This window comes from Teleopsis dalmanni, chromosome 2 (assembly GCF_002237135.1).
Source record: "Teleopsis dalmanni isolate 2A chromosome 2, ASM223713v2, whole genome shotgun sequence".
Lineage (NCBI taxonomy): Eukaryota > Metazoa > Arthropoda > Insecta > Diptera > Diopsidae > Teleopsis > Teleopsis dalmanni.
In genome coordinates this window covers 50708402-50734535 of record NC_051847.1, presented here as the reverse complement: position 1 = coordinate 50734535, position 26134 = coordinate 50708402, and the positions used below count along the sequence as shown (strand labels likewise).

The 26134-nt window shown below is 27.9% G+C and overlaps 1 protein-coding gene across 2 annotated transcripts in view; it reads left to right on the top strand.

The window, feature by feature from the left end:
• Window positions 1-23472, top strand: part of LOC119680703 — an 86157-nt gene extending 62685 nt beyond the window's left edge. For both annotated transcript variants that reach the window (XM_038093650.1, XM_038093649.1), the window contains exon 2: window positions 22792-23472. In XM_038093650.1, coding sequence (XP_037949578.1) covers window positions 22845-23405 — 561 coding nt within the window. In that variant the 5' untranslated portion in view covers window positions 22792-22844 and the 3' untranslated portion in view covers window positions 23406-23472. The remainder of the gene's footprint in view (window positions 1-22791) is intronic.
• The last annotated feature ends 2662 nt before the right edge of the window (window positions 23473-26134 follow it).

Here is a 26134-nt window from a genome sequence, read left to right as displayed (position 1 = left end):
TAGTTTTTTTTAACGATCAACTTAAAAGTGCTCTTATCCAACTTTTCATAAACCTTATTAATATTATTATGTTGAAGCTAATTGAGTCGGGGACCTCAAGATTAATCCGATCAAATAATACATAAAGGATAGAGCGCTGAAATTATTTACGAAAACTGACTAGCTTGCCAATACAGCGCTATCGAATCTCAAAGTGGTTTTAGGCTCCTCGGGGAGGTATAAAGATTAGAGGAGAATAATTGCTTAGTCTGATAATAGTCCATAAACCTTAGTTGCCTTTACATTGCAATATAACATATGTCTAACATTTGCTATTATTTATAATTATAAAATAGTTAGGATGTCTAGATATATATGTCAAACCTCCCAGTTCCAAATAGAAGTCAAAAAGGGGGGCTTTTTAAACTCTTACCTTACATTACTCTTACTCTTACATTGTCTGGACGGACACTATAACAATGCAAGTAAATTATACAATAGCCAATACTATAAAGGATTTGGAATCAGCAACCACGGTACTGTCAAGCTTCTATAGATGTAGATAATGTAGTTAGTACTTGAATCGAATAGTGAAGCAAGTTCCATAAACAATTCCAAAACCGACTAAAGAAACCGACTGATTCCGAAAAAATAAACATAATGCATATGACTAAATTTGAATATCAGACCAAATTTATTGACGAATCTTATTAGGAAGGTGCGAGTAGTACAAGTAAAGACAAACAAAAATCTGAGCACCACTATATATGAAGGATGTGCCGAAAATATATAATAAGATATGTCACCGAATCCCAAAAGCAACGATAGCATACTGATCCTTGACAGTAACAACACAATCAGCATATCAAATCTACTGTTTACAGCAGAAAATGGCACACAAATATCGTATTAAAGTTAATATCGTGGAAATAAAGTGTTTTTAAAGAGATGTGGGAAAAACTAGGAAAGAATAAAAAAAAAGAAACGAAAAAAAATAAAAAGAAAGAATGAAAATTATCGTAGAAAAAACTTAGCCTAATACCTAAACCTAATACATAAGTAGAAAGTTTTATAGACAACAAGAGAATATCTGTTGCGAGCTTTAGGTTTTAATTCGAGGACAAAGTTTTATGGACAACGAGAAGATGATGATAAGTAATGATCATTATGAGAAAATGGCGACGAGCCTTAAAAAATAGAAGCTATATACATATCATAGCTTCAAAGAACTTTATTAATTTAGTATCAACTTTGCTATCAAAGACATATAGACGTTAAAAATGAGACCGATTTTGTGAGACTTACGAACGCTACTACGGCAATTATACTACAGACAACAACTTTAACATAAATAGATTTATCAATTAAAGTTTTGATATTGCTGCTATACAATCCACTTTTCTGCTTTTAAACATCTTTTCATCTAATGTAATTATTATTTATTTATTATAATTTATAATTATTAAAATTTATTGATTTTTATATAAACTTACTATATCTATCTAACATAAAAACTTGAGCTTACTAGCCATACTTTCAAGCATGGCATGGTAAAGTGGAAATCAATTATATAGTTAGTTTCTCTATCAACGTCGCAAACGCTTTAAAGTTTATTTGACTTTTTTCTCAGTACAAATTATTGAACAGATTATTTTATTTACTATTAGATCTGTCAGTTTACATTACACGTTTAAAGACAGGCTTGAATTGCTACAAATCTGAGTCATCAGTTAAAGAAAAATAAGGCGTTCAACTAATATACTCTTTGTCTGTCTGTCTGTCTGTCTGTCTTTTGTTCAAAAAACGAAAGTCACATCTTCTTAAATGCAAATGAGTGTGGAACATGAATGAATCACGAACGTTTTGGTCTAAATCAACACAAAAAACCATTAAGAAATGCTCAACTTAAACCGGCTAATATGATAACTGGTGATTGCGGGCCACTGAGCCATGTTAATTATGGCGGCACGTAGAATGAGTTTAAGTGTGGCGAGTATTGAAGTGGAAACCGATTTCTATCAAAACAAGGCGCGCCATGCCGCGCCGGTTTATTTACGGTTATTAGTTCTGATTGCAGACTTCCATTGTCTTTGTTTATTTATGGAATGAATTAGGAGTTTCCCGAAATTTAACATTAACACTACACGATGAAACCGAGATAATAAGAACACTGAATTTCAGTGTTTAACACATTAAAACCAATAAAGTTTTTCCTTTAATTTTCAGCCGTTATTTTGAATATAATTTTTAATGTTTTTGCTCAGGGCAAATTTCTTAGAAGAAATTATAATCATTTACGCCACTATACGTGAAATTATTTATATAAAGTCTCTCTGAATTATACTAATTACTTAAGTGAATAAATTCAATTATTCGAATTTATTTTCAGTTTTTATAAGGCAAATAGGTTAATTAGATATTTTAATTTGATTACTTTATGCATTCATAAAATTGGAATGTAATAAATTTATTTATTTTTTTTTTAGCTACTACACCTCAGCGATTAGTTTTAATTGATATGCAAAAATGTTAGCAATTACGCCAATAATCTACATACAGAATTAATAAACTTATCATTGTATATGGTATGCATTATACTAGATACGTCATTAGTATGCATATTTGCACAAGTTCAGAAAGTTCATTATTTATTTAAGAAACATTGAAGTGAAATATGGCAGTTATTTATAAATCAATCAACAATGAATATAAAGTAATGTTAATTGTTTATTAAAAATTCTTATATCTATATAATTTGTAAATTAAGTTTCTAAATGTTTATGTCAAATATTTTTAAAATATTTCTTTTATTAAATCTATTTGTTTTTTAATGCAATTTTTTCTAGTGAATATTTCAATGAATTTCTAATTTATTTACAAGCTTTATATGTAAATGAATTTCATATAAATTAGACGTAACGTATTTACATTATATACAAAATTGATCCACAAAAAAAATTAAATATTTTTTAAACAGTGGCGGTTCTTAAAGAACAAATGCTTATAAAGCAAGCTTGATCCGTCCCATCGAAGCTACTATAGAATTTGTTCGTTGATGTCCCGGAGGACACAACTAAATACTTATGGATAGTTCGGCACCATACCATGCGTCAGCTTGCAAAACTCCTTAATTTAACACACAAGTTAGAAAACGGTTTTATAACCGCTATATAAGACTTAACCCCTACAAGAAAGTAGTGTTTTAAATCCTATTTTAGCTGTTCAAAATCGTGAAAAAGTTATACCATCATCCCAGCAAAACTTTTCAATCCACTCTACAACAACTTTGATTAAGAAAAAATGCACATATTTACGTTTAACTAATACATCCAACTGATTATGAAAGACCCAATCCACTCTGGAAATTTACAAGGAACAAGTGTTTCAAATATTATTTTAGCTGATTGAAGTGATTAGCAATATTATACCACATGGATGTACAGTTCTTGAACTCACTTTGCAATAACTTCATGTCTCATATGTTTATATGAGACCCAATCTTATACGGAAACTTACAATGAACGAGCATTTCAATTCTTTTCTTAGCTATTCGAAGCGACGAGCAATTTTGATGTCCGCATAAGTAGGATTCGAAAATATTCGAATAGCATAATATGGTCGAGCAGGTGACAATCATTTTGTAAATAGCCGCAAAGGTAACCGGAATAGTTGTGCTAATTGGATTTTTTGGATCATTCCTATTTCTAGTTAGTTGTCTTAGTTTGTTAAATGATTTGCCTGTCTTTAAATAGAAGATCCTCTTCTAAATCACTGTCGATCATGGCGATTAATTTTCAATGGTTTGCAAAGTGTAGTGTTCATATTCTTGTTCATTACTTACGAACCATATATTTTATTCCTTGATATTAATAATCTAATTACATGCGAATAATTACACCTTAACACTTGTTTTTTAAAATAGATTGCATGGGAGCAAAGGTGACCAGTTCTGTGGTCACCTTTAAATTCAATTGAAATATAAATAGTTTTGTATTTGGTTTCATTAATAACAACTAATTTTTAATAAAAAATTGTGGAGAGGTTTCGAAACTAAATAATTGTGTTTATTTTTATTTTCAATTTTTATATAATAAAACTATATTCCAGCGTTTCTGAAATGAAACACAAAATATTTAAATGCAGCAATAGATTTTATAAATATATTAATGATTTATTGTTATTCATTTTCTACAAGATAATCGAGGGCTTCAAAGGCTATCCATTCATTTCCTAAACAGTTTAACAGACTCAGACTACTAGAAATTGTAATAATTCATTTTTAATGTTAACTATGATATAAATCATGCAACAAATAAAACCTCGGTCAATTGGTTAAGGTGCGCTGACTCTGAGCTTAAAATTTAGCAGGACACCAGTTCGATTCCTGGTACTTGCAGTCCCAAAAAAATTATATACGAATAATTAAATACAAGAATTATTTCCAAGTTCACTGATAGTGGGTATTTGAAAATACTCGAAACAGCTCTAGGGTTAGCCAAAAATTCAATTAATTAAAATAATATAAAAATGAAGTTTTGTTGTTGTAGTTCACTACTTTTTGAAAACCTCTTTATTAACTAGGAATTAAAAATATTTGGTATGAATAAATTTATTTATATCAAATGTAAATGAAATGAAAAAAAAAACAATATAGAAAGCATTAATCAGCGCCAGCAAACATTATGAGATATATATGATATATGTATATTGTACACTGAAAAAATGAGCTCTATATAATTTAATATAAATTCAATATAATTTATTGACTTCTTGTTAATTCCTTTTACGACAGTGGATATAATCCGTTTGAAATATATTTAGGAGTTAATTTACTTTCGCAATGCAATAAAAACAAATAAACAAGATCATAAAGTATAAGATTTGTTTTGTAAATATCATTTTATTATATATATGTATAAACATTCTAGTACAAATATTTAAATCTTTGCCAAAAAAAAAATCTTATGTATTTTTCAGATTAACATATATTGCCGAAAAGTAGCTAGTATCGAATGTAAAATACACTTGCAATCTATTAAATTTAAAGCAAAATCAACATTTGATTGCTTCTTCTAATATTTGTTTAACATTTTTATTACTTTCCGCAATTTATTCAAAAAATATTTATTTTTATCGTAAATGTGTTTATATTTTGAAATGAATTTAGTTTATTATTTATTTACTTTGAGTTTGTTAGGAAATTTTATCTTCTCAAATCTCAGCAACTTGTTTATATTTTAATTAAAATAGAATCATTTTAATTTTTATTTGTTAATTAATTTTTTTGCTCGTAAATTATTTTTATTACTTGCCTAATTGTTTGATTAATTGTTTTATTTTGTTGTTGTTAAACTATTATCAGAAGTAATAATTTGTAATTTTTTAAATTGTTTTGACCTAAAGATTAAATTTGTGGATTCTTTGTTTCCAGAATTATAATTTGGTTATAATAAAATATATTAAAAATTATGTTATTAAATGTAAAATTGTTTTAAATTATAAATTAAATTTTATTATATGTTTTTAAGTAAAAAAAACGTTATTATTTTGAAAAAATATATAATGGAATTTTCAAATAATTTTGTTTATTTTTTTTTTGTTTATATATAGAATAATTTAAAAAATTATATTGTGTAATATTTCAAATGAATTCATATGAAATGCTTATTTTATTTTAAGTTTATTGCTACAAAATAAATACTAATTTTATAAACAATTAATAATTAATTATTATTTTATGTAGCAATATAAACAAAACATTGGAATTGAAAGTTTATTAATTGATTTCTTTAATAGTTTAATAATTTTACTTAGCTTTAGTATTCAGTTTGAGATATTTATTTATTGCTTCAAACTACGGAATGAGTGCAAATTACCCACTGCTCAATATACTTAACTGAAAATGATTTTCGAAGTAAAAAATCAGGTTGTGCTGGAAATTAAGTAAGTAACTAAGTAATTTCCTCATACAAACAAGTCAAGCTATGTTTAGTCTCTGTTGTTTTAAACTAATTTTAGGTTCTTGATTTGAGTGATTAACAGTAATTAATTCTAATTAATTATTTGTGTTGAAAACTGATATTGGATCGTTATTAATTCAGAAAATTTTATTCGTTGCTTCTAACATGATAAGACACTTTAAAGGCAAACTCTTTGCTTAATTAACATAAAGAGTTTTCATTCTAGAGTCCTATCTATTGAGAGCATAACATTAGCAATTATTGACGGTTTGTTTGATAGACGTCCTTAGTTTATATTTTAATGTAAGAACTAAAAAAAATGTAGGGTCGTGTTTTTCCCTAGTGTTATTAAAAAGGATTAGTTCTAAGGGCTGGATAATTTGTCTATGAAAATAAAAACAGTTTTTATTTTCAAAAATACAATATAACCTTACTTCTCAATATTCTCAATAATACTCAATAATGACGCTGGTATTGACGGCTGTAAGAAATTATGATTTAACCAAAAGATAAATATGAGTCTAGAATTTTTTGTTAAGCTTAATACTAAGATCCATTTCCACAAAAAATATAAAAAAAGCCAATAATATTTTAGTCTAAGTAAAAACTTCATATATTTGTTAGCACTAGATGGCGTGTGCAGTGACATCATAATCGCGCTTAATAATATCAATATGAAGAAGAGAATTTTAAAAACTATTTCCATTTTATATTAATTTATTCTCAATAGTTTTTATTACATTATTAACTCTTTAATTTATTAAACATAATATTTAAAGAATAAAATATTCAAAACTAATTTAAATTTTTTGCATAATTTTTAAGTTTGTTAATATGCAATTAAATTATAAACTTTAATTCCCAATCCAATACTACAAATTTATTTTATCTTTCTACATTAAGACTGAAAAGTTTTCGGAAATTCTCATTTAAAATTCGCGCGCTGTATATTTTTCGATATTTTAAGTTTATGTAGTTTGGCAGCACTGTCCTTAATTACTATGCCAAAAATGAGCTCGATCTGTCAGACAGTTCGTTTACGGCAGCTGTTGAAACCAGTTCACCTCAGTAGTGCGTTGCGAAATGTCTTCGACGGTCGTACGACCGTCCTGGAAGGCTTTGTACCACTCATAAACTTGAGTTTTCGATAAAACTGATTCCCCATAAGCCTTTTGTAGCATTCGCAACGATTCTGCACACGAAATTTCGTTCGAAACACAAAATTTGATGCAAACTCTTTGTTCAATATTTTTTTCCATTGTTTTTTTCGCAACGCCCTACTGAGGTGAACTGGTTTCAACAGCTGCCGTAAACGAACTGTCTGACAGATCGCGCTCATTTTTGGCATAGTAATTAAGGACAGTGCTGCCAAACTACATAAACTTAAAATATCGGAAAATATACAGCGCGCGAATTTTAAATGAGAATTTCCGAAAGCTTTTCGGTCTTAATGTATACCCAAAAATAGCAATGCACAAATGTAATGAAACGATAATTTATATTATTAAGTGGATAATTTTTTGCTTTTTATCTAATTATTTATCTATTAAATTGAATTGAATTGAAAATTGAACCCAAAAGCGCAGTTAAAAATAAATTTATTTAAATGTACAATAAAATATACATTTTTTATAAATTTGTATATTATACTTTATTTTTTATTAATCATAATTAAATTGATTTATATATTTTCATGTGTATTATTTATAGATAATTAGTATATTGAAATAATGGCTCAATTATTTTGTAATATATTACTCGCATTTAATAAAAGTTCAAACGTTTTTACAAATATTTAAATCCATTTAAGTACTTTTGCAATGAAAAATATAACAAAAGGCATATCGTAATTTACTAATAATAAATCATTTTAAAAATTACTGAAGTAATTTTCACACAAAGAGAAACATTTTCATTAAGTGTTTAAACAATGTTTACTTCCTGTTTTCAAATTACATTATATGTACTATGTACGAGTATGTGCCCATTAACTCGCATAAAGAAAATTGAAATGGATGCAATTTGTTTATGAAGAGAAAACAAAATATAGTACTCAATAAGTTAAACAATACAATTTTCATAATTTCAAGCGTTTTGTTATGATATACTTTAAAAGATTTCAAAGTCATTTCATAAATGTTGAAATATTTTCAAGCCTTTTTAGAAGGACAATTTAATATTTCTGGTAAAATTACATAGACACTAATATAAATATACGCTGTTATTTAATTTGTAATTTTTTTTAAGAAATATTTATCGTTTTCACTATTTTTCTTGAAATGGCTACTGTCCAATTTTTACCAATTTCCAACTATGACAATCACAAATAGTGTATCTTTAGTTATACATGCCAACTGCAGATAGCCTACATATTGCACTCATACTCATCAACTATCTAGTCACACAATTTCCTGCAAACAAGTGTATTAGCCATTGTAACTGGCTAACTTAACTTCCTAACTGGTTTTAGGAAATATGTAAATTAGAGCGGCTTGAATATTTTTTTCACTTCCTACCAGTATCTACCACGGTACACAAATGCAATTTTTTATCTATGTTTCATATCTCATATAATAATTTAAAAAAAAAATATGGAAAAAAAATCTAATTTCATTGTGCAAGTGATATTTACATACTATAGGCCTTAGCATATATAAATCAAATAAAATACGTATGAAGTTATTTTATTTTCAAATAAATGCAATGATATTCTATTTTCCACAAAAAAACCTAACCACTCGATAAATTTAAATGAAATATTCATACATTTTGAACTGAAATTAAAATACAAATAATTTTAAGAATAATATATAGTTTCTTATCTGCACAAAAGCACAAACTTTTCATATAACAAGTACTTAAGTAGTTTTTGACCTAATTACATCTAACAAGAAAATAAAACAGAGTATCTCATAAATTTCTATTAACATTTCATTGTGGATACTCAGAATGAGAACAGAGAAAACAGCACGGAACTTTCGATAGTTTCAACAAAATGCTAGAACATATTTCCGGTTGATTGCAGGAACTTCAATTGCAAAACTAAACTTCTAAAGTTATTAAAAGATATAAGAATTGACAAATGATTAAGTAGTACTAGAAAATCGATAAAACTATTTGCTAAAGATAATTTTTTTTTTCAATTCTTTCACTTATTGACACATGCTTACATATGTGAGTGTTTCTATATTTATTGTTTTTTTGTATCTCGAAACGAAACTATCACAGTTTGTTTGTTCACTTCATATGCAATTTTTCTGTTTATTTTCTAAGTATGAAAACAAAAATAATAACAACAACTCGAATAGAGATAACAATGATAACAAAACAACAACTGCAAAAACATCGTAGATAAAAGCAATCAAACAAAATAATTAAAAATTAAAAGTGAAGTAACACTTTTAATTTTATATCTTTCTTTTTTCATTTTAAATTTACTTTATTGCTGAATTAGTTTGTTTGCTTGAAAGTTCGTCTGTTTGTTTGTCCTCGGTATCTATAGTTGATAACATGCACAGCATTTCATAGCAGTTCAAAGTGTTGAGTTTTTCAAAACGAACCTGACAGACCCAAAATTTGAAAAATACTAAAAGCCACACAGTTTTGTGGGTAGGGCAAAGTTGTCAAATGTTTCGGAAATTTAACTTTAAACGACCCTAAAAATCTCAAAGGAGATAATTATGTTAACATAAATTAGTGATATTGCTTCTGTTAATCTACATGTGTGTATACTAGTAAGTATCTATGGGAGTTTCTATACAAAATGTAATAACATATTTAACGAAACCAGTAAAATGGATCTGAAAAGACTTTAATTTTTAAGCGCGATGCGTAAAACTTGCATATATGTAGGTACTTGTAGTAATATTCAATAAAATAATACATGTACTGCCAAATGAGGAGTATGTCACAGATATGATATATATATTATTGTATGTATAATAAATTAACAAAATATGATAAACTATTAAATATTAACGGTTAAACAAGCAATCACCAGGCAGCTCCTCCAACTAGATGAAAAATTAATACAGTAACTATAGCTCACCAGTTAACTCCTCCAACTAATCACAAACCTATACAAAACTACACCACCAGCGCTGACAGCTCACTGCGTATTAAGAAGACATGCAATGATACTTGGTCGGTCCAACTTACAAGGGGTTTTGCTGTAATTATTACTCTGTTATTATCACAAAATAAATACATTGATTTGCCCTGATTGTTATGTAAAATCTATTGTTTTATTGCTTTCTACATAAATCGTTTTTTTTTTAGTTTTCAGATTTTGTGATAATCGAAGTACTTAAATCACAATAAATCCAAATCATTCATCTTCAACTCAACTAATCTGTAGGAAATTACAGGAAAAAAAATTGCTTAAAACTTTTTCACTCTTTTCTTGTTCCACTATTTCAATCTCCTTCATCAGTTCAATTAATCTCCCCCCTTTGAAAGAGTTTAGCTCTTGAAAATTTGCAATCTAACGTTTCGTTTCGTTTCGTACTACAAACTACAAAAATTTTATCCAATCTGTTGGTGGCAAATTGAAGCGTTGAAAATTGTTATTTGGTTCGTTGATTTCCATAATAAAGACAGTTCAATGCACTTTGCATTTTCAATGCGGTCGATTACAACAACTGCAATCGCATTAAATTTTAAATGAAATTGCATGTAACTGTTTTCGCTATTCAAGTGCTTCAAACTACTACAGCGAGCGGGGCGGTAATTCCACTTTGTGACAATCAATCAAATCACATCAAATGAAATCGAATGAATTGTTTACATCACAATATTTCCGTTTCATGACAGTTTGATAAACACAAACTGTGAACTTTATAGGTTAAAGAGTTAATTATACATTTCTGTATTAAATTTTGATATAACAATTAAATTAATACATAGATACGTCATGACTTTTAACATGTAATTATTGTTTGTTTAATAATATAAGTGCATTTGATTTATTATTAATTTAATATTTTCTATGAAATGTAATCACTCCTAATTAGTAGTCCTCGAAATAACTGGATGTCTAAGCATGTGTTTGCCTTAGAACATCAAAATTTTTGCATACTTATTTACTAAAGTAATTAGGCAATGTATTTAAAATTAAGTTATTCAAATTCATTACCAAGTGGTCTTATTTTCAGATTAATATACCTTTCAAATCAATAATTAGCACATAAAAATTTTAATTTCTAATAATTTATTTGGAAAGAACAACTTAATATTTGCCTTATATGGATTTTATATAACGGAACCAACTCCTATAGAGCATAAAACAACATCGTTGTTACTGCAAAATAAACGCAAAACAATAAATTTGGTTAATTGAACGAGTAGTTTACTTAAATTTATTAAGTTCTAATTATATTATGTTAAGTGATAAGTATCAAAACACATTTTAATATATTGTTTAAATGTGTTGGTTTTGTGTTCTCATAAATATCACTGCTATATATAATTCTGCCTGGTGTTACACTGGTGAAAAACCCAATGTTGCCCATAAAAATTTTATAACTTAAAAATAATTTTCATCATAAAATATAGAGAACAATGATTCTTTAATTTATATATTTAGTAAAAAATATAAATATTACTATCTCGAGAAAAGAATTTTCTTAGCAATTATAAAGATGATTTAGAAGCAACAAATTTATCATATAAAATGAAGTAAATCAGCAAAAAATAAGGTGAACTTAATAAGTAATAAAAATATATAAGCATATTAATAATCCAAAAGAATATTTGTTAACCATTTTACATTGAATAGTTGCTATTGAAGTCACAATTTCACAAAGTAATTACTATATACGCTTCTGAAGGTAGTGTATAATTATTTTCGGTAGTAGTAATATTTAATTAATTTGAAGGTTCGAAAGACTTATGTATCTCAAAGGCTAAGGTTGAAATTTATTTTTTAAAACAATAATAGTTTACCAATAATACCTCAAAGTTAATTCGCTGCGAAGACCTCAACTACGTTCATCTAACACCTCATATATTCAGAAAAATAGCCTGTTTGTATGATTGAGCATTTGTTATATATATTAGAGAAAAATTGCATTATCTTAACTAAAATAATGTATACAAAAAAATTTTTGCAGTAGACTCTTAGTTTAAGGTATACTCGACATAACGAATTATCAAATGCTTCCTTAACTAACTATACTAAAAATGTTATTGCTAAATTAATTAGTGTCTGTATCTGGCACATAAAATACATTGGTTACCATATAAGGTCTTAAGACTATATCTATTGCATTATTTTAAAATTGTAAACCGTTTTCTCTCATATAAAAATATTTACAAGTCATCCCATTTTGTAATGATTATATTTTCAATACATAATTTTTTATTATTATTATTATATAATTTAATTATTATTATATATATTTTATAAAATATAATTATATTGAGGAATATTATTTACGAATCAAACTCAATTATGTTTACATATTCTTACTCTATGAAGATTATATTAACTGTGAATTTAGATATTTAAATATATAAATTCGTTTATACGTTTCTTTAGTAATATATGTAATATTATTAATTGCACGTATATATAATCTCATTTTACTCCTTGTTGTAGCGCTCTACTAAAGTCGTTAAAATCAAAAAAATATTCTGTACAAACATTTTGCGGTTTTTTAAGCACGTTAATTTTTTATAGTTTAAAAATAATTACTGTTATTACTTCATAATTGTATTAAATTTATTATATAAGCACAGTTAATAAGATTTAGCATAACAATGTAAACATACAAACATTAATTACAATATAATTAATTACAAAATATATATCAGAAGAAATTTATTACAGTGCATTTGGCCTTAAAATTCGTATAAAAAAGATAAAACGTTAAATTGTAAAAATATTTACTTAAAACATTTGAAACTATAAATAATTACGATGCATGTACTCCTTTCATTGGTCCAGAGCCCTTCTGCGGGGTAACAAATAGCTTCACAAATAGCTTATTATGTGAACGGGAGAATCAACATCTACTTGAACACTGGAGAGCCCAAACAGGCATAAGACAGTCAAAAAGATTCATTGATCCTAATCACATCAAAGTTGATGCTATCCTTGGCCTTAGCAGTAACGATATTAAAATCTACACTGAACTTCTTACAGGACACTGTAGACTTAATTACCACATGAAGATTATAGGTGTGGAGAAGCAAACATCAGAACATGTTCTATGCAACTGCCCAGCAAGCCGTAGACTCGATTACCTTGGAAGCGGGATCCTAGTCTCAAATCAAATAGGTAAAATTAAGCCCACAGCAATTACAAGATTTATAAATAGTCTAGAATTGTCCTAGTTGGGCCTTTAGGCGCACAATAGATCTTTTAGGCCGGGGTGCTTTAATAACCTATTACTTAAATAAATAAATAATAATAAATTATTATTTAACTTAGAATTAAATTATACGAAATAAATATCAAATATTCTCATTTGTGTCAATATTAAAGAGCACATCTCTGCTGTATTTATTAACTACAGATTGTTTAAGTGCCAATAACTTTAAAATTTCAACGAATACCTCCAAATATTTTTTTTATTTAATATAGATATAAAAATACAGTGTAATATTCTGTAGATAAAATCAAAATTTTTTATAGTCAACATAAAATAATGTCGAAAATTTGTGAGAATTTATTTTTCCTATAAACACTTATTTTTTTTTTTACTAACAATGCTAAAGAAATGCCATAATTACAAAGGTAATCAAAATTCTGATAAAGTAACTTCCAAGAAATGTTAGCAAATTTCTAAGTAAAGTTTTAGTAAACCGCAGATAATCAATAAATAAATTGACTTTAAACATTTTTTGCAACAGACAATAAATAAAATTGTGAGAAAAATATTAGATCTTTTTTTAAGCTTAACTCGAAAAAGAAATACGGTACTTAAGACAATTTCGTATGCTTTAAACTAAAATCAAGAAAAAATTGTGAAAACAACGAAGTTTATAATTCTGTTTATTTGAGGTTACAAAGATTATTTTTCTATAGAATAATTTCAGTTTTAGTAAAACTGATTAACATTTAATTATTGTTTGATGCTTGATAAGTTTTTGACTTTTGATCATTTTTATTTTATAAAGCTTTATAACTTTTCACGCTTTGAAAAATTGTGTCAATTAGCTTAAGAAAGGAAAAAGAAAATTAATCTCAATTGGGTTAACTGTTGAAACATCTATTAGACAGTTACTTAAACATGATAAACATCTTTTATGATATCTATAAAATTATAACATTATAGCAATTTTATGTAGAAACTGAAGGAATTCTTAAAACGATCAAAGTATTTTCACTTCATAATCAGACTAAGCAATAATTGACCTCAGATCTGCATACCTCCCTGAGGAGCCTGTAATCATTCTGAGATTTAATAACGCGGTGTTTGTAAGTCTGTCAATTTTCGCAAATAATTTCAGGGCTCTATCCTTTATGTATTTTTTGATAGGATAAAAAATTATTACAGGTAACGTATATATTTCCGACAATTGAAACACATGACTCTTAACATTGTAGTTTTCTTAATTATACATATACTACTTTGACATATTTATACTTAAACTTAGCGATCCGCAAAGATTTTAAGCAGAAAAACCGAGCTTGAGAAAAGAATATTGACTGATCTTTTCCATTCAAACAAAATAAGTTCTAATTACTCTGTAATCAGATTAAAATGGGATCTTTGTGTGATAATTTCGTATATTAATCAAATAGATTCCACAAATTTTAAATTTCCTCTACACTACAATTGCGGCATGAATAAATTCTAACTGCTAAATAAATTCTAAATAAATTCTAATATGTTTTCTACCTTAATTGCGACCTTCAGATCTATTTCATCTTCTATTTAGACATAGAGTAACTTATTAAGTCGCATCTCTGCAATAAATAGCAATATTTGTCATATTCTTCGAAGCTCACGTTTATCTTTACTCACGTTGTATACTCATTAATATTGTCATTTCTTTATGTTCATTAGAGAAGGACAATTCCTCTGCACGCTATTCGCAGTCTTCTTTTCCATCTTGCAGTATCTGAAGATTCTATCGAAGATGATTACTGGTTTATATAGACGGTAACTTAATCTACTCTGCACGTGGTCCTTCCTTCTATCTTACAGAATCTACAAATTGTATCGAAGATAATTTCTAGTTCATATAGGTAGTAGTACTATGTACTTATTTCTCAAATTCAGATGGAAGACCGTTACTTTTTGTGTGTTAATCTGATTTAAAACTATAACTGGTTTATATAGTCTCTGATATTCTCATTATTCGTAGTAGTGTGAAGTATATGAAAATTATTCCTTAGATATAAATGTAAATGGGTGACTGATATATTGTGCCAATTTCATCAAAAATCTACATGGCATGTATGCTCTTTGATGGCTTATTTTCCGCGTCACAAAATAATTGTCAAGTTTAATTTTCTTCTCATTCATAACAGTCTAATAAGTGTAAAATTATTGCTTACACCCAGCTGGAAATCAAGGAACGATGTGTCTGTTTACAAATATAATTGGTTTATATAGTCACTTATCTCTTCTTTCCCGTTTACAAAAAAATTGTCCAGCTAAATCTATACCTTATTCCTAATAGTGGAAGGGGTGTGAAATTATTCCTTACTCCCAGCTAGAAATGGAAGACGAATTTGTTGTGTTAAACGGTTCAAAAATATAATTGGTTTATATAGTCACTGATCTCTTCTTTCACGTTTACAAGAAAATTGTCCAGCTAAATCTATACCTTATTCCTAATAGTGTAAAGGGTATGAAATTTATTTCTTACTCTCAGCTAGAAATGGACGACGAATATGTTACGTTAAACTGTTCAGAAATGTATTAGATATCCTCTTCACGGCATTTCGAACATGTTGTCCAGCTTAATTTACCCTTTATATGGTATAAAGCGTCAGTATACAAATATAATTAATTCTCTAATTATAGAGAAATTTAATTATTAAGTTTAATTGCTTTTTAACTAATTAAAATTCGGAAATAAGTCGTAAATCCAAAGTGATTACATTTTAAGTAAAACTTTTGAATTACTGAGTAATTAAAAATTAAACCAATTCTTTTTTTTTTGTTAACTGAAATATGATTTTCTTTTCGTTTTTATAATTAAAATGAAAAGCTTACAATCTTTGCTTTCGGGTCATTTTGTGCAGTGAGTGCAATCGCAGCAGTCGTTACATCTCGTTGGGCGTGAGGATTAAAACAATAACAACTATAATGGAATTATAACAATGTGTACTCTAATAATAAATAATAGGAATGTTTTCTGCATTTGATTAAATGCAAAAGAGTTGACGAAAGAGAGGACAGACACATGCGCACAATTGAAAAAAACAATTTCTCTCTTAAATGTTGTTTGCTTTGGTTTTTTTTTATTATTTTTGTTGACCAAGAAAACTATAACTTCTAGGAAGTTGTTTTTTTTTTGAGCATTATTGTTTACTAATGCTGCTTGCTTTGCTGCTTGTTGTTGCGCTTTTGTATTTGTTTTTTTTGTTGTTGTTTGAACAAAGCTAAAGTGTAAGTCTTTATTAATTTATGAATAATACTACTTCAGAGTCAGAGAAGAAGTTTTAATTATGTTTATGTTCGAATGGCAACAACAACAGTGTGTGAGCAATGTCATGCTCTACGCTCTACGCTCTCTCTTCGCAATAACAAAATTTACATATCAAACCGAAATACCGAAATTAAATAATAATAGAAAACAAAACTTTAATCAAACTTACTGTGTATGTCCAAAGCTAGGCTATTCACTGGGCACTGCTGTTTTTGCGGCCAAATTGAAGACTGTGATTGAAGCACAAATTGATTTTTGGAGTGTGTTGAGCATATGTAAACACTGTTAACTTGTTGTTGTTGGTTTTTGTATTTTTTATATTGCTGTTATAGCTGTTGTTTGGGTTGTATTTGTTGTTGTTTGTTGCGGTGATTTGTTAGTTAATTTTGTTTTACTATTGATTTTTCAAAATAATCATATGAGAGCGCAATTTTTTTTTTGTTTTATTTGCTTGCAGTTTTGTTTATTTCACTTAATTGAATGCTACTAACGTATCACTTTTTACCTCAAGGGCTACGAAAATCTCATCAACATTTCAAATAGACTGTGTGCAGGTTGCAACTAAAAAGCAAAAAACAAAAAACAAAAAAAAAACAGAAAAAAACGACAATGAAAAAATCAGCATCAAAATAAAACTTAAAACAAAACAAAACCGAAAATTGTTCCTTTGTTGTTGTTCTTTGAATTTGCAAGCCAAAGTGAATTTAAAAATAAAAATTCTACTGCAGTGAAATTTTTTTAAATTTTCTTTATTTTTTTGCAATTTTAATTAAATGAACTTTTCAAATATTTTTCTTTAATTTAAAAGTACAAATATTTTATTTATATATTTTTTAATAAGAAATTTTCACCGTTTTGTTTTTGCTCGTTTTTTCGTTTTATTTTTGTTGTAAGTAAACAAACTCATAAATTTGTTGTCAACATATTCTTGCATGTATATTTACAAATGAAAAATTTTATAATTTGGCAATATTTGTTGAAATTCATTTTATAAATAAAACGTCCACTTTTAACAAAACAAAATGCAAAAAAAAAAAGTTGGGATAAAATAAAGTAAAAATTTTGTTATTTACTTATTTCTGAAATTTCGTATCTTATCTATAGAAACAAACGCAAGGATGCAATGTCGTCTACGTATATTTGTATATTTGTACTGCAATATCTTGTCAGAATATAAATTAACAATATTTACAACACAACTCACATACAGTAGAAATTAAACACAACAAAATGATTTAAATTTATTTACCTATGGTTTTTTTTTTTGAATTAATTAAATGTATTTATTTTATAATTTTTATCTAATTTTGTTTTAGTTACCAACTGGGCGAGTATGTTTTTATAAGTAGGAAATTGATTTATTTTACACTGTTTAGTTGGTCACTCAACAAAATTCATAAAAACTTTTTATTATTTTTAACACTTAAAGGAAATAATTTCCTTTATTAATATTATTTATTTTTTATTCTGTCATTTATTTCATAGAATTTCCCGTTCCACGAGCGCTAACATATCCAACTCGAAGCAGACGTAAAAAGCAACTGCTTCCAACTTCTCTAGACAAAAATCAATTTGCTTTTGAAAATGTTTTGAGCATACAACTAAGCAAATGTGTCGAACGAGTTGCATATGTCGTTTCATACACGTTTGATCAAGCAGCTATTGGGTGACATAGACAACTCATTTGCATGATGATGTTTGGTCATAAAGCAGCTTATCGCATATTCGGCTTTATTTTTGATAAGCGCATAATTAGAAATACTCGTTTATCATTTGGAGGGAAGAGTGTAGTGACATAAAAAACACATATATTCAAAATGCTTGAAAAAAGAACTCTATATCGTACTGGAATATCAGATAAATGTTTTGAAGATAATTTTTTTTTAATTGCATAATATTTGTCAGATAAAAAACATTAACTGATATAAAAAATATACGTCGTATTATGGTATATTTTTAAACAACTATTTTCTTAATTAATAAATTATTTGAATAAAATTTATATTTACCAATATTATTTATAACATTTTGTAGCTTTTCGAATTCGGGCTTCATAATTCCATCGGTGCAGAACTCAGGGTTTATTAGCGAAAGACTTAGCCAACTGATATTTAGCGAGTCTTCGATCAGTCAAGTTTTTATTAAGAGAATTTATTCAGAGAACTTTATAGATATCGAAAGATGTAATCAAATCGTTTGTCAAATGGTGTAAGGTCCGGGCATTACAGTCCACACATCAAAACTTCCCAATCAATTTCCGTCAATTTGTTGTGAATCATTAAAGTTGCATGTGGTCTTATATTATCATTATGCTAGAACACAACTCTTCCTATTTTAACCAAGTTGTGGCCGCTATTTTTCTTTGTTGTATAATTTAAGCGGTCGAATTGTGAGAAAAAGAGGACCGAATTTACCGTTGGAGCAGCTCGTAATAAACGATTCTTTTCCAATCTTAACAAACATTCAACATACCATTGTTTGCTAACACTTCTTACTTTAAAGTCGTTTGTGAACGGTCACTCATTTTTAACCAGAATTACTTGTATTAAATATTATCCTATTCAATTTATTTTTCATCATCCGTAATGGTAGGATTCAAAAATGATTCGATAGCATTTCAATGGTGGCAGTGCGGTCGATGAAATTCTTGTACATTAATTTGTGTTGTTTCCATACATAGAGAATCTTTGCCTAGCTTGCTCTTTTGGATGACCTCTTTTATGTTAAAAAGAAGTGGAAGTAATCACTCTAAATTTCAACAGGAACAAGTTTTAGAGTATATAGAGCTTATATAGAGCTTCTTTATTCTGTATAGATTAATACAGATATATAGATAGATATAGATTTGATTCATACACAAAAAGGTTATAAGAAAGTTACAAAAATAAGTATTAGTATTACTTGTATCATAAGTCTGATAAAACAGTTGACAACGAACAACTAAAGAATTAATAAATAATAAAAACAAAGAAGTGACGCTAGGTTGGCTATATACTAAGAAGACTTTACAGCCACATCAATAAAGTCATCTTGAATTCGAATCTAAAAGGATTAAGACAGCAAATAATTCATAAAATCTTTTGAAGGAACACTGTTTGAGATTAGTTTTTAAGTACGGTCCGAATTGGTGCAAACTATTATTGCTGGAAAAAATCGAGTCAGTCAAAAACAGTATGGTGATGCCTTATACTCTTTTAAGGATTAAAAGTGGTAAAAAAAGTAACGTATATGAATATTTTTCAACTCCGTAGTGATACAATTCAACTCAAATAACAACGGTATTACACTTCACTTGGCTATTTTCTTAATTTATGTTCATAAAGTTTTTTTGAAGACCCTCTTAAACCAATAAGAACTTTCGTGAATATTAATTCAAATGGAATTATAGATTGTATTCGAGCAATTTTAAGCTTTTCAAAAATGAAAATAATAATTTTACAACTTAATTAGAGTATTGAAGGCTGAAAGCAATCTCTTTTCACCTTCAATTGCACTTTTGTTCTATTTTTCCTACATATGATACTATTTTCATTCTGTACAGCTACTAACCTTCACCATAGATAGCGGTCTATTCTTAAATCACTTTTATGCACTTTTGCGGTTTTGTCCTGAAATGCTCTTCTCAAATTCTTTGAAATTATTTAATTGGTTTTTTTATTTTCGCTACCTTCCATGTGTCTCTTAATCAATATCTATTTTTATAGCTGCGACTTTTATTTTTAGTCCACACTTGCACTTATTGAACTGCGGCTTATGGCAGCACATTGCCGATATTTGTTGCATGCGTCGAGTTCTAAAGTCACATGTGCCATGTGCCAGCCCTACGACTGCTGCTACTTAGTGCCGTAAACACGGTGCGCCATACTGAACTAAAAACAAAAAATTTATTTTCTAAAATAAAAGATTTTATTTATTTTACTTAAGCAAAGCTCCAACTTTTTTAGCAAATATCAATAAAATTTGATTTTTACACATGTGAGCAGATGTTCCAACTTCCAAGCAGCTACTACAGACTTTTCTGTGTTTCTTTATTGCTGTCTATGCTTCAAGGAGTTTATGAGTATGTCCTGCGGATAAAAACGAAATTTTTATGTAAACAAGTTGTTTAGCATTTAAGGAGCTGTATTTGATATTGCTAGTCCTTATCACTTCTGTTATGAGAGCTTATTTGCTTAATTACCAGACATGCAATACTCATATTGCATGCGGCGAGTGCATTTGTTCCTCGACTGCCAGCTTCTGTATAAATCAAAAATGCATAAATTTTCAAGTTTGTATGTAAAAATGACTAACAATTGGTCCTGCACTGAAAAGTAACCACAGCTAAATTCTTTGCATGATTATTACAAAATATGCGCTCAAAGGAAAAAAATTCAGTTGAGATGTGGTTCAGAGATTGCGGTTCAGTCGCAACTTTTAAGTTGTACTTTGGCGCCGCATTCGTTTCTTCAGAGTGAAATGTGGACCGCATTGCGTGTATATATGCTTTGTGTGAATAAAGGACTTATTTTCAGGAAACTATATACTCTAACTGAAGTATTTATTGATTATGCGTTACAGTGCAGTTAAAGTTAAAAGAAAATTAATTTAAGTATATCTTGGTAGTGATCTTAAAGTTGAAAGTTGAAATTTGTTAGACGAATTTGTTATAGTATTTATGAAAAGATACATTTTAATAATTACTTGCATCAATTACATGTATTTTTAAACCATTTTTATTCTAATAGCGATTTAATCAACTATTAAGTAGAATAATAGTATGATTACCACATAGTTTTTGTTATATGATTATTATTTGATTTTTTTTGGGAGGATTGAGGAGGTATAATGCTATATGCACCATCAAACCAAATATCGTCGAAATGGTATGCTCGACTTCCTTACATATTAATATGTAGTATGCGGACTACAACATCCCCCCTTCGAAAAGACTTATTTTCTTCGGATTAAATAGCGCTATTTAAATCACTTTGAAACCCTATGCTCTAATGGGAGAAACAGGAATTGATGATTTTCTTATTAATGATATAGTATTGTACTTAACTAAGTTTGCTATAAATGTAGATATATAGATTTATTTTCTTTAAAAGATTTCTGGTACTTTTCAAAAATGTAATTTTTCAAGAGTTGCCTTGTTGTCTCCTTGTTAAGGTTGTTTATTTATACTACAACTAATAGACTTGATAATTATTTGTTCCCTCTTAGCTGATTTCGTTAGTTAGAAATAATAGTTTGCGAAAATGCCTGCTTATAAGCAATGCCCTTTGCAAAAAAAAATAATAGTGTATGTAATAATAATTTAATAATAATTATATAAAATAATAATAATAATAAAAAAATAAAAAATAATAATAAATAAATAAATAATAAAATAATAATATATGCAGTAGAAAATATTAGTTTAATAGTATTTAAATTAATTAGTGTTCTAGTTCTATATGTAGCAATAACAACCAGATTTCGTTTTAAATCAGTGGTTCCTTAAACAAAGAGTACTTCATCCATTTACAGGGACCGATTAGTAGATGGATACTTACTACAATACAATTATCTGTTATAGTTCATCACTGTACTATCGCTTGTCAATTGATTTACTTATCGTATTAGTCATTGACTGTTGCTATACAAACGATAGATAGTTTTAAGATGCTCATAAATTTTATTTGAAATATAAAAAAAAATTCAATAACAGTTATATCACGGCTAAAGAGCTAAGTAAATGTAATATCAAACATCATCACAGAGCGATGATAGCTTAGTTCATATTAAGCAATTTGTTAAGACCAAATAATGATGGCTTAGCTCAGATAGTAATTGAACACATCCTCCATACAAGCACTTCTCACAAGGCATCGCTTTTGAGTTTTTAATAGTATTTTCAGAATTGGATACTCTTTTAATTTTCCATGTTCCAATGATAAATTTTATTCGTACCAAATACAAAATAAAATTATAAAAATATAATATTCTATAGTGATAAAAAATTGTGTCACCAAAATTTTGAAGGACAAATCTGGAAAACACACGAGGTAGCTATTCTGTACCTGAGATTCTTAGAATATTTTTAATTGTAAATGTTTTGCCTTGATATTTACTAATATAAAGCTTATTTGATATATGCAATCGATTCAGGTCATTATATTTAATAAAAATCCAATATAATAGGTAAAATTGTTAGCTAATTAGGTACTCATAGTATATCCGTAAATAATGTATAAAAGAAGTTAACTAATTCTGTTTCTAGCATTAGTCAATTGTCTTTGATCAAGTACGCATAAGAAGTTGGAGAACGTCGCAATGAGTTACGAAAATACTGAATATTTTCCAGAGGAATTCAAAATGTTGTATGAAATAGCCGGTGGTAAAATGTATACGACAATAGAAACCTCACAAGTTGAAGAGAAACATAAGGAAGTACAGATCGGTAAACCCGTTAAGATGGCAAAAAAGAGAATAGCACATGTTCCAAAATATATAGATGATGTGGAAGTTATTGCTATCGATTATAATCCAAACATCGAATCCAGAAAAATCCCTGAAGAGCAAACTGACATACAACGGATTATTTCTAAGCAGAAACTTATTGATAAAGTGATTCCTCAAATGGCAGACAATACATTGGTAAATTGTAACGATGTATTATTATCAAATTCTGAAAATAATAGAAAAAGAAAAAGGACTGATCGAAATGTATGTGCTGCAAAACAAGTAAAATTAGAACTCTCCGGAAATATGATGGAAAACTGCACAAGACCAAGGAAACCTCAAAAACAATCGGTTAAGGAAAATATGTCTTCAAATTTACAAAATGTTGTAGCTGGTAAGGAACCTTTGAAACCACAAAAGGTTCGACAATAAAAAATGGATCCAAGAATGGCGTTATTGAAGAAATGTAGACAACTAAAAAAGCGAACATAAAAATATATCAAGGATATGCTATTAAATACTATTAATTAAGAACATAAAGTACATAATGTTTAACAAACATATTTAATGTAATAGTATATATTAAAAATTCAATGAGAAAAATAATAAATTCTTAACTGTTATAAAAAAATTTATTGGATTTGTTCATTGTGTTAAATAATCTAAAATTGATTGCTAAAACAATAAAATAACAATGGTGTTGTTATTGTAATTTTTCAATTTGAAAAATACTACGAAAATTCTAAATTCTGATCCCGACTACTCTCTGACAATATTTAAAGCAGAGAATATCTTTTTTGATTTAAAGTTTCACCTCAAGTAAACGTGTCTATCTCACCTCAAGTAAACGTGGTGAGATAGACCACGTTTACTTGACGATGTTGCTTGATTCGTTTGCTTTTGTTGGGCCGATATCATTTCTTAATTCTTATCAGAAATAATATTTTAATGACGGATTTAGTGCAATGAAATTTTGAATCGAGATTTGTTCTCTTGAAACAAATTTTAAATCCATCTTGACATCTCTTGAATATCCATTAATAATTAACTTAGAAGATAAACATGCTTATCTTCTAAGTTAAATGCGATTGCGAATGTAACTGAGGATGAGATTTCACTATCCCATTAAAACATATTAACTTGCTGCTTTAATACAAATCAAATCATTTAACACTTTCTAAATGCTTTTATGGTTATAAGCATAATAATGCTGTGTTAAGTGCTTGAAGACAGCACATTCAAATTTCCCTACAGCATAATTTTACAAAATTTTTAATTTAAGAATTAAATGGAACTAATAATTTTGTGACTGCGATTTGGCGCACTATTTCACACAAATATTAAATAAACAATACTATCATATAGGACATCATGTGTTCAGTTCAAGGATTGTGATTCTACATTTAAATAGTTTAACAATTGCTGAACGTGTAAACATTATGAAAATTTTCCACAAAAAATGTTAGGATTTTTAGCACTGAATTTCTTTTCGTGAATTTTTCTCTTTCCAATATTTCAGCAAACCAAAATGTCATATCTGGGGCAATTCAAATACATAAGTAATTGCTAAAAGAACATTGAATCCAAAAGAAGTCATTTTATAGTATAGCATTTGGTAGGGAAGTATAATAAGCATTTTTTGACGTAAAATTAAAGATATGAATATGAAAAATATGTGATTTTAGTACGAAAGTATTATAAACGATATAATACGTCCTGAAATAATAGAGAACAATTCTATGGTAATACAATGTATGCGGTATAATAACAATATTACTGATAGAATAGTTAATTATTTAAGTTCGCGAACATAAATAAAACTTTATTACGATTTAATGAAACATACAAGTGTTGCAAAAGACTATGTTGGTGATTGGATAAAACTGTCAATGACGAAAATGATTCGAACAATAAAGGCTCTATAGAATTGTTCTCTAGAACAATTCGCTTTATAATGAAAGACAAATGACTGCTCCACTAAACTTACGACAAACAGTCAAGTAACGAATAATCAGAAACGAGCAAAATCTAACGTGTTCCAAAGATGAAAATAATTCACTGCAAAATTTCAGTAGAAAAAAGATTTTATTATATAAAGAACTGTGAGAACTAACAGATCAAAATAAGGGATTAGATATGTACCCAGGATAGTAATATACTCAGGCATTGCGAAATAGCAATGAAGTGGCAGTTTGAAATAAGATTGGTTGGGAGCTGTTAGTAATGAAATTGGAAATTATTATAACTAAGAGTTCGCATTTGTGATGTGCACAGTGAAGAATCTAGAAACCCTATCGAAACCGGGCAATAAGAAAATTATTATGAATTCCATAATGCCAAATTTGAAGCTCAGAGTCAGTGCAATTTGAAGCTCAGAATAGTTTAATAGAATCTTATAGGCTGCCAATTAAAGTTAGACAATTATTTATCATTCCAAAGTTATTAAATAGTTTTATGAAATACTTTCGCGTGCTATTACTGGCAGATAGTTTTTTATTGAAACAGAATATTCGACCAAAAGATTGTCTAAATGAACAGTCACTGCATAAAAACGGGTTGCATAAAAAGAAATGGTTTCAGGATGATTTTTCGCTGAAAACGATTAATAGTTCAAGGACGATTAATAGTTAAACTGTCCTTTAAGAGAATACCAAATAGTTTGTATATGACTTATACAAGGTCATTACATTCCCCTTGAATATACCTATAGCAATGCAGGTAAAATGGTTTCCGCCATCAGGTAGACTGCATATTCAATTGGCTACCTATTAGTATTTTTAATATCAATAAATAATTAGAGATTATACATTGTTCATTCAAAATGATGGTCTTCCATTGTTCGTACGCTTGACAGACAAAATATAGTATGTGTTTAGGTAGTGGCCTAATCAAATTACGCTTAATAAAAACAAAACAAAGAACAAATATCTTTGACACTTATTAATTTTTTTGTCATTTATTGAAAAATATACCCTCATTAGAACAAAACCTATTTGATTGATTTGCTGTGAAGACAACATAAATAAGTTTCAAAAATAAAATGCATGCCACCACATGGAAAATTTTTCAATGAAATTCATATTTCTGTCGGTTTATTCTAATTTTACGAGTATTTAAAGAAAAAAATCTATAGCAAAAAAAAAAACATAAACAAAAAATAC